A 17,181-nucleotide genomic window follows, 5' to 3' on the forward strand; every position below is an offset into this window, starting at 1 on the left:
AGGCCACTTAATCATCCTTGACTGTGTAAAATTCCCACAAAAGCTGCTGCTGGGTGTGGAAAACTGAGGAAAAATGCATTTTTGATTCCATTCTTTACCTGAACAAACTGTGATATAATGCTTTTAGGATACAGCCCATCTCTACCACCTTCATCCAAAAATGTATTCAAAAGCTTAAGCCATGTACCCCATCAGCTGACCAACTTCCATCTGAATTTCTTCAAAAAGCAGCCACAGAAATTGCCTATCCCATATCTATTCTTATAAACAGAACCATTAAAGAAGGAACCATCCCTGATATCTGGAAAATCTCACATATTATACCCTTACATAAGGGAGGAAACTCTACAGAATATTCTAATTATAGACCCATTGCCCTCCTGTCTCCACTAGCAAAAGTCATGGAAAAATGTATTCACCACCAATTAATGAATCACTTAACTAAACATAACATTCTATCTCATTGTCAACATGGTTTCAGACCTTTTCATAGTACTACTACTGCTCTCCTTTCCTTTACTGACTTCATTAACAAAAACCGCAATAATAATACCCTATCTTCAGCACATTTCATTGACCTATCAAAAGCTTTTGACATGGTCAATCACCCTCTCCTCCTAAAAATCCTGGAATCACTTGCTATTGAACCGAATGCCATCCAGTGGTTCACCTCATATCTTTCTAACAGAAAACAAGCAGTCCTCTGGGAGAACAAACTCTCCTCTCTTCTCCCGATCTCACTCGGTGTACCACAAGGCTCAATTCTTGGACCCCTTCTATCCTCCCTATTCATAAATGACTTACAAGTAGCTATTCCCCAAGCTACGTGCATACAATATGCAGATGATTCCACACTCATTTGCTCTGCAAAAACCATCCCAGAGCTTCAAACTATTACTCAAAAGGTATTCCACACTGTTGAAGCATGGTTCTTAAAACGCTGCCTACTTCTTAATGCCAAAAAAACAAAACTCCTCCTTTTTAAGCCCACTACCAGATCCCCCCCATTGGACTTCTCTATCTCTTCTATTAACAATACTCTCATATCACCGACTCTTCTACCAAACTGCTAGGTGTGACGATTGACAACAATCTTACCTTTGATTGTCACATAAATAACACTATTAAAACTGTACATAGAAAACTGGGCTCCCTCTATAGAATTAAAACATTCTTATCCCCAACAGCCAAAGCTACTTTGGCACACTCTCATCTCATTTCCACTCTTCTCTATGCCTCACCAATTTACACTAACCTGAAGAAAACTAATCTTTCTAAACTGACCACCACCTACAATAGTATAGCAAGATTTGTTACTGGTAATCAATTCAGAACTCACCATTGCCTGAACCTACAACAACTTCACTGGCTTGAATTACAAAACATGTTGCTTCTTTCCCAACTTCCCATTATCCAAAGAGCTTTTTATCTGCCAAACAACACTCCTTCATTTTCTAATCTCTTCACCCCTTATTCTAACCTGAACTCACTCCGCTCCTCTAGCAAACTCCTAGTTACTGCTACCAAATCCAATAACCTTGCAGGTGACTCCCTGTTCTCAAACTCCATTGGTAAACACTGGAACCTATTGCCCTCTGAACTGACTTCTATTCTATCTCCTGTCCTTTTCAAACAAAAACTTAGACTTTACCTTACAAACACTGGCTATGTCCCTGCCTTAACCCAAACGGAATCCATGTATTTGACTTTTCCACTTCCCCCTCCATCTCTGTGACTTCTGTTACCTTCTATTTTATTTCCTCACTACTTTATCACTTACCTCTCCACTATCCTTCTCCTCCTGATTATATTACTCAGATTACTGAGGGTTCATATAAATAACTAATCTACTTACATAATTGTCTTTAAATGTCCTTATCTCTTTCTTAAGATGTTAGATAATGCTAAATAAGTTATGCTTGTTTTTTTCAAGAATGTTGAGTACACTTGTTGTACAACTGTTAATTCTGAATACAATAAGTTTTTTTTTTTTTTTTATATTTTCCAGATACTGTATATTTTTATGCTGCTCTTTATTGCATCTTATGTAATAGTTACAATGTCTATGTGGAGCTTTTCTCCCGGGGCCTCTGCTGAAAATGGAAATATATCCAGTTAGACTAGCCCGGTTAACAAATGTAAAATAAATAAAAATAAATAAATAAATAAAGCTGATAATGAACATGAGCAAAGTAAGCACTAGAGAGATCAGCAGCTCAGAGTGACTGAGCTCAGTGCACACCATGGATTTTAAGAACAGTTAATGCTTCTGATCTTCACGGATGGTTTCTCTTTCAGGGAGTTTAATAAATACTGGCAAAACATCCAGTACTATAACTCTCAACATATTTGCTGAAGAATTCTTTTCAGTGCCAAAATAATAGCAGAATGAAGGCTCAAAATGAGGAACACATTTTAAACATTACTCTAACTTAAAAAGTTATTAGAATAACACGTTTTGCATCAGCAGACATTTTTTGGACAATAAGAAGTATACAGCTATGATGTCTGGATTTACTGACTGTCTGTAATTTTGAATGAGTTACATACCAGCAAATAAAACTTTTTTACAAAGGACAGAGCAAAATTATGAAGTGACAGGTATTCATTTACTCCTCAATGAGGTAAATAAAAGTGATTTACATCTGCGGTTTGACAACTGCTAAACAGCAGTCACTGATCTGGTATGGCAATACCAGTGTTGCACAATACATTGTTATTTGCCGAAATAAGTATACATCTAGTATTGCTGTGACTTATGCGCGTGCGTGTAAAAAATATCACAGATTTTTTATCAGGGCACACATCCAATAATGCCAGGACACACACATGGGTAAAACATCAGTAAGTAATTATATTTCAAATGTAAGGCACAGCATATATCACAAGACATTCAGACACTTAGATCGTCCAGAAATCTGGTAACCCCCACTTCCCAGACGGTATAAATGGATCGAGAGGGGCTCCCTTCTTCATCCTTGACTGCATGGGGGCCCGCAAAAGCTGTTTCTGGTTGGGGAAAAATGAGAAGAAAAAAATGCCTTAATTTTCTGATTACGCCTGTAACCTGAACAGAGTTGTGATATGACCCTGTTATGATAAAACTGATAATGGTCTCTGCTGTCAACTGCACCCATTCTAAAACCAGCCTTTCTTAGATGCATGTGTACAGAAAGTTACTGTAGGTTATGTGGAGGGATGGGGATTGTGTGGTCATTGTTACCTTTACATTTATCACAAATCTCAGAGAAGTACAAAGAAAGCTACTTCAGCTCCTGTTGGGGCAGTATACTGTCTAAGAGCAACAAAGTAGAATACATTACAGCAATCATTTTTTTTTTTCAGACATCAGGCATGTACATAGGTAGCTGCCTTTGGGGGTTGGGGGTGAGGACTCAGGAGGCATGCTATATATATATATATATATATATATATATATATATATATATATATATGATACATATATATATATATATATATATATATATATATATATATATATATATATATATATATATATATATATATATATATATATATAGATCTATATATCTGGTCTATGTTAAATGTTCGAACATCCAAAATGTCGAAAATTACATGGGCATTTGGATGTTCGAACATAAAAAAGAAAGAAAAAAAACACAGGAAAAAAAAAAAAAAACAAGCTCCCCTGCACCCCCTCTACTTAAATATACCAACTCCGAGACCACAGTTCAAGTGCAGAAAAGGAAAATTATCCCTAACTGCACCGTACAGTGCCGTTGAAAGTCCATTTTCGAGCACTCAAAATTTCGAACATTTGGTCTCGACTATGTAACGTCTGAAATTTTGAGCTTTCAAAGATTTGACAGGTACTATATATATATATATATATATATATATATATATATATATATATATATATATATATATATATATATATATATATGGGTCCACCTCTAAATCCCTACTCTCAAAATCTCGAAATTCAGAACACTGAAACCAAAATCCCTAAAGCTCAAAATCCCGAAAATTCAAAATACTGAAAACACACGCACAGGATACCAACACTTACCATATTCCACCACAAGTACATACTAAAACAAATAAAACACAAACCATATTGCAGGGGGGCAAGCCCCTCTGCACCACCTACACCCCCTGCTACTTAAATACATCAACTCCGAGATTGCACTTCACTAAGCCTATACTTGAAGTAATATGTTTTTGTATGTGGTCCTGCTGAAATATAGGTAGTGTTGCTGTACTGTGTTTTTTTCGATATTTTGAGTTTCAGTATTTTGAGTTTTTAGGGATTTTGAGTTTTTAGGAATTTTGAGCTTTAGGGATTTTGGTTTCAGTATTTTGAATTTTGAGATTTTGAGAGTAGGGATTTAGAAGTGGACCCATGTGTGTGTCTATATATATATATATATATATATATATATATATATATATATATATATATATATATATATATATATATATAGTATTCCCAGATGGGATCTGTTTATTCTCATAACAACTGGCTTGTTAGTTTGTGAGCTACTATTTTGTCAGCTTTGAATATTAAGCCTTGGCCACAGCTTATGTCTTCATTGAAAGAAAAAAATAAGACTGAAATTATTTTTCTTACAAAATTTTTGTTTGGGCCACTGTTGGATTAAAAGGTTGGGAAATGCTCTACAATACATTCTAGAGCATCTATCATCCTTATGGCTTCTCGGGGTCCCAGCTTGAGTTATTTTCTAAATGGTTATTAATGTGCTGTCTTGGTCAGTAAAGGTGTGTTGAAAGGATGCAAGGGATAACTAAAGCTGAACAGCACCAATGAATTTCTTTCTTTAATCATAATTTCTGTTCAGGCCATTATTGAATGAAATGGTTAGTAAAATGAAGAAAAAAAAAAAAAAAACATAAAAAACACTTCAGAGCATATCTAATGTTATGACTTCTTAAAAAAGCTGAATAGATAGGTAAAATGTGAGAAATAGAATAAAAACATAACGTGCATGGTGTGGGGAACCCAAGATGGGGAGAAACAGTGGGGAGCATACAGGATGTGCATGTGTTTTTTGGAGGGGTTGAAACAGTAGGCACTATCTAGGGTGGCATTTCACCTATGTCCGGCCCAGTACATAGCGTTGTTGTAATGTATCGTTACATCTAAATGCCAGTAACTGTGAATGTCCCTTTGTGAGATGAGACAACATAGCACTGTATATAGGCATTGTAGCTACAGATCAGCCTGTGCATACTACTAGTAAAAGTTTGCAGCAAGAGCTAAAAGGATGGATGGGGGTGGCAGTAACATGGTGGTACTTAGACTGGAAGTGACCAGGGGCCCGCAACTTGACATTTGCTGGGGGCCCCCAAAATGCTAGAATTGGCCCTGCCTTTTGCATAAAAATGTTTAGCACTATGATGGGCTATCTCTGCAGCTGTGCAAGATGCTAATGAGGCCATTATGGAGGATCGGCGTATGCTAATTACCTATGTGCTCTTCCCCAGAACTACCTGTGGTAAGGCATTTATGCAGCTGAGATATCCAGAGAATCACTTGGCTGCACAAATTAACCTGGATGTTCTTGAATGCTCATGGTAATAAAAATGGCCAAAAGCATGTTCACTTATTGTAGAAGATGCAAGTGTTGGGGAGTTTAGCAGTCAGGTAGTATTAGGGTGTGTCTGCTTGTGTGTGAGAGAGGGGCTGCATATGTTGCTAAAAGTCACTAGAATAACAGCTGTGTGTATCTGAGCCTGCCTGTTTGGTTGTAGTATGGGGGTTAGTTAGGGGGGGTGTTAGGTATGGGTGTGTGTCTATAAATATATATATATATATATATATATATATATATATATATATATATATATATATATATATATATATATATATATATATATATATATATATAATTGAATGTGTGTGTGTGGGTTAGGGTTGTGGGAGTTGTCATATCTCCACACTCCCCTAGACCAAGGAGAAAATACTGCAACATTGGCCAGGCAGTAGATTTTTATGTGCCAAGTTGCCAGCTCGGACGCACAACCTTCAATGAAGATACGCCCATTCACGCATGTCTCCACACAGAAGACGCTCTAGCTGAGAATCGAACAGGACGTCTTACTGTGAGGCGGCAATGCTATCGCAGCACCACCACCGCAGTAATTCTGCACAATCAAATGGTCATTAGGAATTCAAGTAATAAGGAAGATGTGCTTTTTTTCGTTAATCCTGCCACATTGCATCAGTGGAACGTGTTTAATGTTTCACAACTTCACTTTACATTCAAACATTCCACTCTTCCGTGTTACTATTGTAAGGGCAATAAAAATTAATACCATTCTCTAGAAGCATCTTAAAATAAGTATGTAGCTTGAGAGAACTGAAAGCAGGTGGCTGGCATTACTCTAATGTAATATTCCTGTTTTACCATTTATGCCTACTTTGCCACCGACAAGCACTGAAGGCTGAACTATGCATGTCTACAGCTAGTGGGATTTGGCTTTACTGGCCTGAATTTGTACATAACAGACTTAAAAATAAAAAAAGTCATAGGCATTCTGAACTGCCATATAGCTCAAACACCTGATGTCCTTCAGGTGGTTATTTGCATATAGCCCATTTGCCTCTAATACAAGAGGTTTAATGAATCACACAGTTGAAACTCTAGCTTGGCTAGAATTTTCTTGTAGTTTTTATTGACTGGTTTGTCTGTGTGACCTTTTTACTCACTGTTTTAGTTTGTTAGTCAGGATATTTTGCAAACACCCTAATGATTATGGACATCAGCTTGGTATGACAACCCTGTGTTTCTGAAGGTTAGCCAAACAGTCCACGTTTGCTGTGCTAATAATGTCATAAGAAATCTGAAAGATGCATGTTCACAGCTGGTGGAGTTTGGCTTTATTGGTCTCAATTTGTCCATAACAAATTTAAAAAGAAACATGATGGGCATTCGGGACTGCAATACAACTGAAACATGATTTCATTTAGGGTTCATTTGCATATATCCCATGTGCTTCTAATACAAGAGGTTTAAGGAATCACACAGTGGAAACTACTTTCACTAGAATTTTCTTGTAGTTTTTGCTAATTGGTTTGTCTGTGTGACCTTTTTACCCATTGTTTCAGAGTTCCTATGATGGTAACCATGGAGTGTTAAGGAGCGGTGTGTATGAAACTGGATTTCAAACAACTAACAAGAGTAATAATTTACACAAAGGAATCACAATAAAAGGTAGCTAGCTGGTAAAGTGGGTGGGGACAGCGATTATGAATGTAGTTAAGTTATAAGCAATCTTGCAGAATGTTCAATATAGCACCAATAACACAATAATCTTAATTCTGTTCATTAATTTGCAGTGATGAAAACTATGGCTTAATATGAGATGGACAGTTCAAGCGAATGTATTCAGGCATTTTATTTCAATAAAAATGATTTTTAGTTATTTAAATAAGGATGCACTATGAACAGCTAGACAAAATTTAACCAACTCAACAAAGTTTTTCCCCTTTCTCTCTCTAATCAATCCTATTTTTCACACTCTGTCATATCTTTATAACATAAAAAATAATGGGACCAGTGATGATAAGATGCAATATACTGACTTACAGCAAAGAGAAATAGAAAATATAAATATGAGGAATAGAGAAGCTTTTGAAAAAATAAAAATTATAACATGATACTTCAGTCTTGCAGCACCAGACTTGGGTGTTCCTGCATCTAAATCATTTGAGACAGTAGACCAAGACTCATTCAACCATAACAGGAAGGTTACCAGTCACTGGGCAAGGATGAGGGTGTTCAAGACCTGCAAGTAACAGCCCTCCTGATGAAAAGTGACCATGGAATAGTCTTGATAACAGACAAGCAAATTAAAACAAAGTCTGTCTAGAAAAGACAGACTTCTCTATGTTGTTTTTTTTTTTTTTTTGGGAAATGAAATTGAGGCTGGAGATGAGCAGAGGAAACAAACAGTGGAGGCTGAAGAGAAGCATAAAACCATTACAGAAAAGGGAACAGGATAAAATAGCAAGGTGCATACAAGGTGATTCAAAAGGAAAGTTAAAAAGGCAGTCCACAGAAAGGAAAGTTCATGTCTTAAGTTACAAAAGTGTAGGGACTAGCATAAGGAAATGTAAAAAAATGCTACACAAGTAGGAAGAATGCACCGATACGATTAACGTAATTGTGGATGACATTCTGAAAGCACAGCAAATTATGGGAAGCAAGTCTTTAAAAGGATATTCAGAGTGACACATTGTGCTAAGAAGTGGCATCTAAGGTTAAACGCAGGAAGAGTAAGGTAGTTTAGCTGGAGTTTAGTAATCAAAAATGGAATATCAACTGAAGACAGTGAGCCTGAAAAGCACAGTGGTTAGAGCAGAAATGAACCATAAGGTACAAATCAAGAAAGCTGTAGCCAAGCTAAATAAGATGCTGCGCTGCATTTTTATGGAAAGGGACTGCAGGAATGGAAAGGTTACATCACCCTTCATTAGGTCCTTGGTCAGGTACCAGCCAGTGTACTGTGCTCTGTTCTGCTCTGCTGCCTATAGAGGGATAGGGTTATCGAGCTAATCAAGAAAGTTCAAAGAAACGTTACAAGGGGAATAAAGGCAATAAACAATAAAGGGTATGAGGTGATATTATGGAACTCAAAATTCATTCTCATATTAAGGTAGCAAAGAAAGGGGACTACAATATGGGTGCACAAGACACTTAGGAGATCATAAGATAACATAACACTCATGGGGAAAGACACAGGATGGAGAAGGGGAGGCTGATCTAGTTAAGGGTAAAAAGTTAGATCTGAGATAAAGTACTCTTCCTAAAGATAAATGGAACAAGTTACCAGACTGTGCAATGAAGTTCAGGAATGCAGAGTCCTTCAGGAAGGCCTGCGATGAGTGAAGGGCTAACAGAGGAGGTGAATGAAAGATACGTACCAAACAAAAAAATGACAGACTGGATAGACAATATTTCCACTTCTGACACTGCAACAATGTAATGCAATGTGTAGTAACAGCAAAAGGAACTAAATCATGAAATGTCATATGCATGGTAACATAAGGCATACCACAGCTGTGACAGCATTCAAGCACCAGTGACAGCGAGTACAGTGAGCCAACATTGCACTTGGACAGGGGTAGCAAGAAGAAGAAAAGTTATAAAGTATGTCAGTAAGATATTACTTCAAGTAATCGCCAAGCAGAGCTGAGGTTCTGGGCACATACTGTTAACTAGTCAGAGAAACCTAAGCATAGGAACCTAAACATGTCACAAAGCCCCTGGTATATAGGCAAGGACAGGGACAAATAAACTGCATAACACGGCACAAACCTGTTTCTGATTGCTGAGCTGAATCTCCCTCTCAGAAATTTCTCTACGCAGGTGGGTCACCTCATGCTTTAACTCTATCAATTCTTCACTGGCACCAGACACTTCATCAAGTTGCTTAGAGAGGTAGAAATTCTGTTGGTTCAAGTCAGCATTCTCTTCGGTCAGCTGGGTGATCTGATCCTCCAAATCAGGTATAACCTACAAAAAACAAGCAGACAGCTTAACCTATGGAAGACAAGCACACAGTGTAACTTATCCAAAACAAAACCTCTGCTTAATTTATCAAAAACATGTACACATCTTAAGCTATTGAAAACAAGCACAGATAAAATTACCCAAAAACAAACTTAACAGGTTCAGCACAAACAGCAGCACACATCTAATGAACATGATATGCAGGACTATATCCTAAAAACACAACTTTAATGTAAGATGAGCTGCACTTCTTTTCTAACTTATTTAATTGCACATAACTGAAGAGATGCATAAGAAAGTAGAACAGGGAAGCAGAAGCATCCACTCTTCTTGTCACATGAAAGTCAACTGTAAGGCATCTAAAAAGAGGTCAAAGCCTCAATGCAGCAGTGGCCACAGTTATGATCAATATAAAAGGCCAGTAGTTAAGAGTTGCATACTAATATATTGTGCAGCTCTTCGGTTTGCTGAAAATGTAAAAAATGTGCAATGTGACAAAGGGCTCTAACTAGGGGATATGGCAAACTGATCTTATTCATCGAAGCCTTTTACCCATCTATAGAGTGGGAAATGTACACTGCCTCAAACTCACAGGCACAGAGTTTCCTGGATTTCCTCCACTCAAACACCCTTTACCAGATAGTGCACTATCCAACATATTGGACCTAGTTCTCACCAACATGGGGCAGCGTTGCACCCCCCCCCCCAGTGTCATTCCCTCACTGGTGAATTCAGACCACAAAGCCGTCTCCCTCTAAATAAAATTCAACTCCGAAAACCCAACTATACTTGTAACTGTTAGTAAGTATACTAAAGCAAACTACAATCCTATACAATGACAGATTGTCAAAATTCACATCGCCCCCAAACCTTGATAACACAGCTACATATGCAGAACTATTTAAAGAAACCCTGTTCAAACATACAAGTTGGCTGCATTGAAGTGGCTGAACCTACCAGAAAGTCCAGCTCTAACACCAAAAACAAACCACACTGGTGAAATCCTTACCTTTACAGACTATAGAACAAAATAAAAAAGTCATGGCCAAAATCAGAAAGAGCAACTCTTGTATATATGCAAGAGCTCTATGACTCAACTAAATAAGAAACTAACAGATCTAATAAAGTCCAGCAAGGACAATTACAAGGTCAGGATAATCTCCCAGGCTAAGGACAATCACAAAGCCTTCTTCAGCTATGTCAGGAATCTTAATGGTAATACTCAACAGTGTGCAGAACTGGTGGTAAATGGCACAACCCTCACTATCCAGGGTAACATAGCAAATCTACTGGCTGATAAATTTATCTCAAACTTCACCCCCCCCCCCAACTAACCCCTGTGAAATTCCTTCCAACATATCCTCATAACTATCAAAAGGGAGCATTTCCTGGAGGTGCTCGCTAAGGCTTAAAACACTGCTTCAGTGGGCCACAACAATATTCCCAGGTTGAATCCTAAATAGCCTAATGCATAACCTAGCAGGACCACTTGAGGAACTCTTCAACTACAGCCTCAGAACAGGTTACATGCCAGGTGAATGGAAGGCTGCAATGGTCATAACTTTTCATAAGGGTGGACCATCAAGTGACCCTGGGAACTACACACCCGTCAGTCTAACAAGTCTGATATACAAAGCCATGGAATGAATTATCATGGAAATGATCAACAAGGACACTGGCAACCTACAGACATTGGACTCATCTCAGTTTGGCTTTATTTAGGGATGGCCTTGCCTATTTGACCTGGTAGACTTCTTTGAGAGGGTCAGCATGGTTATAGATGAGGGGAAAATGATGCACACTGCCTACCTTGACCTGGCCAAAGCATTTGATACAATACCCCACTCCGATATTGTTGACAAACTCTCCGAACTAGTTATAAATCCTTACATATATCATTAGATTACCAGCTGTCTCACAGATAGGTCCCAATAAGTCAGGATCGGTGAGACCACCTCCACCAAAAGACCAGTCACCAATGGAGTCACCCAGGGCTCTGTGCTAGGCCTGTTCCTGTTTGGCATCTACTTCTCAGAAGTCAAAGCTAATGTGAAAGGCCTCACCAAGTTTGCAGATAACTGTAAACTGGGAGCTATTATAGATTCCTCCCACGATACCAACATCCTACAAGAGGGTATAACACAAACAAATGACTGGTATGAAAGCCACGGATTAAACCTCAATGCAAAGAAATGCATTACACTGTCCTTTGGAAAAGCATCCGCCCAAGCTAATTACTTCATCAATAAAACATCCCTAAGAGTTGACCCGATAGTTAAGGATCTGGGAACACTAATATGGCGTTCGACCAACACATAGCCAAGATAGTAAGAAAATCATTTTATGTTGCCTAACTCATTAACAAGGGTATGCCATCCAGATCCAAGGAAGTAATAGTACTACACTACTCAGCCCTTATCAAACCCATTATGCAGTACAATGCCCCCTTTGGCATGTACCTAGCCAGGTACTTGCAACAGTTGGAATGCCTTCAAAGGTTCCACACCAGGAGAATCCAGGGTATGATTACCCTGTCCTACACAGATTTCCTTAAGATCTTATCTCTGTGTCTCTTTCAGGTTAGTAAGAGGTAATCTATGCCTAGCATACAAGGTATCCTTGGATCCTGCTGTGATGGACCCACTTGCACATCCACAAGACAAACACCAGAAACACTAGATCCAAGGACCTGAACTTTGTCTGCAACAAACAGAACTTGCTGAAGGGGTCAATATGTGTCTCAAAGGATCCTGATGCTATGGAATGAGCTCCCTATGTGAAACCGAGTTCATCCCTGACCCTGTTCAAAAGAAACCTTGATCATAGGATGGAAAATTGCAAATTCACCCCCTGTCCTGGCCCCCATGTTCTTGATTTTCCTAATAGACAGAAGTTGATAGCAAGTAAATTAATCCCCAACATACCTCCCCACACACAAACCTTATCTATCCCCCTTACTCTAACATACCCCACCATATAGATGTCTAAGGAACTCTGGGACAAATCTGGGCTGGGTTGCACAGCTAGGCTTGCAAAGACCCTGATGGGCCTTAGCCTAGTGTGAACCTATGAACAAAGGAAAGCACAGTTGTGTAAAGTCTTACCATAACAGTCGATGTCCTTCTTTTTATTGTTGCAATATTCTTCACTGAAGGGATCTCCTACTAAGGATAGTCTAATGCCTGGCCAGTATACCAAATTATTTGGATTTTATAAGCACTGTACCTCACAAGTATGCACCCTGCATAGGCCACAGGGCATAAAGTTGACGTAAAGAAGCAAATACTCAAAACTCAATTGTCCCAGGAGGAACAAGCTACCTCCAAGAAAAATGTAGAATTACTTACATCCAGAAGAAAAAAGTTCAGAGGGGAAAAGAAGTGACAGTCCCTTGGCCAGGAGGGTAACAAAGGACAGGGGCAAGAGCCATAATGGAGGGGGGAAGCAGGGGGGGACCGAATACTGCAACATTGAAGAGAAGGACACCTACTGTTATGGTGAGACTTTACACAACTGTACTATGTCTTTCCCTATCACTCTTGCAGGATTCTGAAGGAAGAGCACAAGAGCTAAGAAGAAGACTGGGAAAAGGAAGGCACAGAATAGCTTTCTACAAACACATGCAGAATAGCCCTGGCTAGACCTCCCCTCGTCATTGAAACAACATCCAGTTTGTAATGTTTAGCAAAAGTATGAACAGAGGACCAAGTAGCAGCTTCAAGGATGGAACTGGTGTCCAGCCCCTTGAAAAAGGCACCAGAAGAGGCAACCACCCTAGGAGAATGTACCATTACAGACCATGAAAGACATTTTCTATGAAAGGAATAACAAAATGAAATGGTCTTACAGATCCGGGAGGAGAAGGTTTGCTTGTAAACAGCTAAATCTAAAGTCCATGGATGAAAAAAAAACAAAGTTGCCCAGATTTGTAAATAACCTTTGTTTTATCCAAATAATATCTCAGCTGTCTATGTAGGCCCAAGGTGTGGAGAGACCCTTCTGACTGGCAGAATACTGAAAAAAGGTAGGAAGATGAAAAGACTGATTAAGTGACAACTATTTAACCACCTTGGGTATATAAAAGAAGGATCAGTATGAAGAGACACCCTTTCTCTGTAAAAAATGAAAAAAAACAGGAATGGCCATAAGAGCTTAAAGCTTAGACATTTTCTTGGCCAACAGCAGAACAGTCTTTTAAGTACAAAGCTGCAAAGAAGCTGAACTAGCAGATTCTAAAAGAGCACAAGTCATACCTCTCAACTGTCAAGATGTGTGCCTCATATTTTTGGTCTATTCCTCATAAAATTTGCAGTTTTCTGGATTTTTGTGGGAAATCAATGAGTACTAAATTCACTAAATAATGGCAGACATTTGAGTTTTATACTTCATATCCTTCAGAAGATGCATGTTAACACAAGACCTTTTATTCTAGCAACTTTCTGTGTTTATAAGAGCAGTATTTAAAATATGTCCATATTTTGGGGGCTTTGTTCCTCCTATTATTTTTCGCTATGTCCAGATTTTGTGCGGTTTAGAGGTATGGCTGAGTCAAATTTTCAAGAACAAAACTGAGGTTCCAAGGAGGAGCAACAGGCTTTCTTGGGAGCCTAATATGAAGGACAACTTTCAGAAACTGCTTGACCTTAAACTGACGTTAAAGGACGGTTCAAGGGCAGACAAATAGAGATAGCCGACATGTGAGCTTTAAATGAAGAATATGCCAAGCCAGCATGGAGCAGCTCACACAAATAAGACAGAACCAGAGGAACCCCTACTGAGAAGGGATTTTGATGGTGAGAGGGTCTCCAAACAGCAAATCTTTTTCCATTTAGATATATATGATTTTCTGGTAGTGGGTTTCATGGCTTCTTGCAGAACCTGAAGCATATCCTCAGAAAAGAGGTGTCTAAAAGGGATCAAAACTCTTATCATCCACAGTGTCATTTGAAGAGTGGACAGGTGAGGATGGATAAGAAGAGATTCCTTGTCTTGTGTGAGTATCCATCTGATAAGATAACTTGTGGTGACTGCCCCTGGCCAGATGAAAAAGGAGGAAAAAATTGTGTTGTCTGGACCAAGACAGAGTCACTAACAAGATTTTGGAATAGTCCTGCTTGATCCTGTGCAGAACTCTTGGCAGCAGAGGAAGGGGAGGAAAGGCATACAGACACATTCCCTTCCAAGGAAAAGACAGGGTGTCCACTTTCCAAGCCAGAGGACAAAAGAGGGAGTTGTCTGTTCAGAGGGAAGGTAAGAAAAGAGTTACCATGTCCAAAAACACATCGATGTGAAGCATCCATTTGTGATCCTGTATTCTTGACCTGCTAAGAGAGTCCACCACTAGGTTGTGCTCTGAAGGAATGTAAACTGCCTGAAGAGTCGCTTGATAACAGACAGCCAGATCCCAGACCTGACGAGTTAAGCCTGCAAAGAAAATAAAACCTTGTACCCCCCCCCACTTGTTCATATACCACATCACAGTGGTATTGTCCATGATGATTTTCAGAGGGCCATGGAGAAAAAGCAAACGAAAGGCCTGTATAGCCAGAAGCTAAGCTCTCATCTCTTGTACATTGATACCTTCTGACTGCTGATGAAGAGGCCAGAGATCCTGAACTTTTAGACAGCCACAAGAAGCACACAACCCCAGGTCTGAGGTGTTTGTGAACAGTTCTTGGGAAGAAACTGGAGCATGAAAGGGCAGTCACGGATTGAGAGAAATTTGATGAATCCATTAATCGAAGTTTGAGACAAGGAAGCAAAGGAACAGGGAACTCCAAAAGGGTGGCAATGTTGAAGTCACACCAATTTGAGGTACTATTTTAACTTCCTCATATACAGCCTAGCAACAGGAAGCATGGCAGTGGTGGAGGCCATAAACCCCAGAATCCTGGGAAATTCCCTGGTCATGAGAGAGTACAGAGGAAGAAGAGACTGAAAGAAGGTTGTCAAGAGACAAAACCTTGGGAGCAGAAAGAGGAGCCAACATGGGAATGGTCTGAATCCTGCAACCAAGAAAAATATGATCTTGGGAGGGTGTAACCACCACCTTATTAAGACTGATATTGAACCTAGACTTTGTAAAAGACTGCTGGGAGAAGCAGCCTGAGTAAGCAGGTCATCTAGATAAGGGAATATATGTATCCCTTGAAAACTGCAAAAGGCAATGACAGGAGAGAGGGATGTGGTGAATACCCTTGGGGCAAAAGAATGGCCAAAGGGCAAAGTAGAAAACTGAACCTGAGAGGAAAAAGCAGAGAAATGTAAAAATTTCTTGAACAGAGGATGAATAGGGATGTGAAGATAGGCATCCTTGAGGTCTAGAGAGACCAAGAAGGTCTGGGGGAGAAGAGGAGGAAACAAGGTCTGAAGAGACAACATTCTGAAAGAAGGGACCTGGAGAAATGTTGAGGAAAGGTGCAGGATTGGTTTCCAAGTCTCCTCCTTCTGAGAAACCAAAAACATCCTGGAGTAAAAAACTCTTTCCACTTGGGTGTGTAGGACAGGCTGAATGATGTCTTTATCCAAAAGGAACTGCAAACCTCTTAGAAAATACAGAGCTGGTCTGGAAGATGTTGTGGAATGCCTGAAAGGGGGGTGGGGTGGGGAGGGGGAGAGATTTCCATATCGTGAAATACCCCTGACAAATGACAGACAGCACCAGAGAGAGTCAGAGGCGATCTGTTGAGAATTTGGGACAGACAGAGAAAAGCAGAGACAAGGGGACCTGGCCAGGGGGAAAAGGAAGCAAATTGTCAAAACAGCTCGTCCTGTGTGGAATGCTTCCTAGAAGTAGGAGTCTAGCAGAAAGATACACTGGCCTGGACCCCTTCTTACCTTTGAAAGGTTGAGGAGTCTACCTACAAGCAAAGGCTGATTTAGAAGGGTAATTCCTCTGAAATATGGGTACAGTGGAGACAAAAAGCATCCTTGACTTCCTGCATAGCCTTACCCTTATCCTGGAGGGACTTCAGAAGGTCAGCAGCAACTGTCCCAAAAAGATTTTTATTACCCAGAGGAGCAACCGAATGTTTGGATTTAGTATCATCAGGCAAGGCCTGAATATGAAACCAAGAACACCACATAATCACAGATCCAAAAGCAGTAGCCCTGGAAGAGGCATCAGCAGCAGCTTAACTGCATGTTATGGAGTGATAAGCAACCTGTGAAGTGGACCCAAGCAAGAAAATGGCTGAAGCTTTCCCTTCTGAATCAGGCAGATCAGACACAACCTTAGCAACCTGAGAAAGGACAGCCAAGATATACCTGGTCATGTGGGTTTGGTAATTACTAGACCGAAATGATGAGGTGGCAGCAGTACATATCTTTTTACCTTTACATAGATCTACTATCCTTATCAAAAAAAAGCTTAGAAGAAGGTAAACGTTTAGAAGGCTTATCAGTTGAGACTGAAACTATAGAAGACTCAAGCAAAAGTACATTTAAACAAGAATTTGCAGTCCTCGGGCACCTTTTAGAACCTGTCAGGTTTCTTAGGGGCCAGGGGCGAGAATCAGGAACTACAAAAGCAGTAGAGAAGGTGTCCTAAAGTGCTGCCAATACAGGAGGAACTGCCATTGGATTAGCAGATTCCATTTGTAGAAGCTAATAGTATCACTTTTGGATGTCACAGACCTGGGAGTAATCTCACATAAAGCAT

General features: G+C 39.6%; 1 protein-coding gene across 1 annotated transcript in view; it reads right to left on the reverse strand.

The window, feature by feature from the left end:
* The window catches only part of CIT (citron rho-interacting serine/threonine kinase), a 3,433,971-nt gene that overhangs the window by 1,585,475 nt on the left and 1,831,315 nt on the right, over positions 1 to 17,181 (reverse strand). Inside the window, exon 24 of the mRNA XM_044069760.1 lies at positions 9,327 to 9,524. Coding sequence (XP_043925695.1) covers positions 9,327 to 9,524 — 198 coding nt within the window. The remainder of the gene's footprint in view (positions 1 to 9,326; positions 9,525 to 17,181) is intronic.

The sequence above is a fragment of the Protopterus annectens genome, chromosome 4.part0 (genome assembly GCF_019279795.1).
Source record: "Protopterus annectens isolate FY-2018-M chromosome 4.part0, PAN1.0, whole genome shotgun sequence".
NCBI classification, from domain to species: domain Eukaryota; kingdom Metazoa; phylum Chordata; order Ceratodontiformes; family Protopteridae; genus Protopterus; species Protopterus annectens.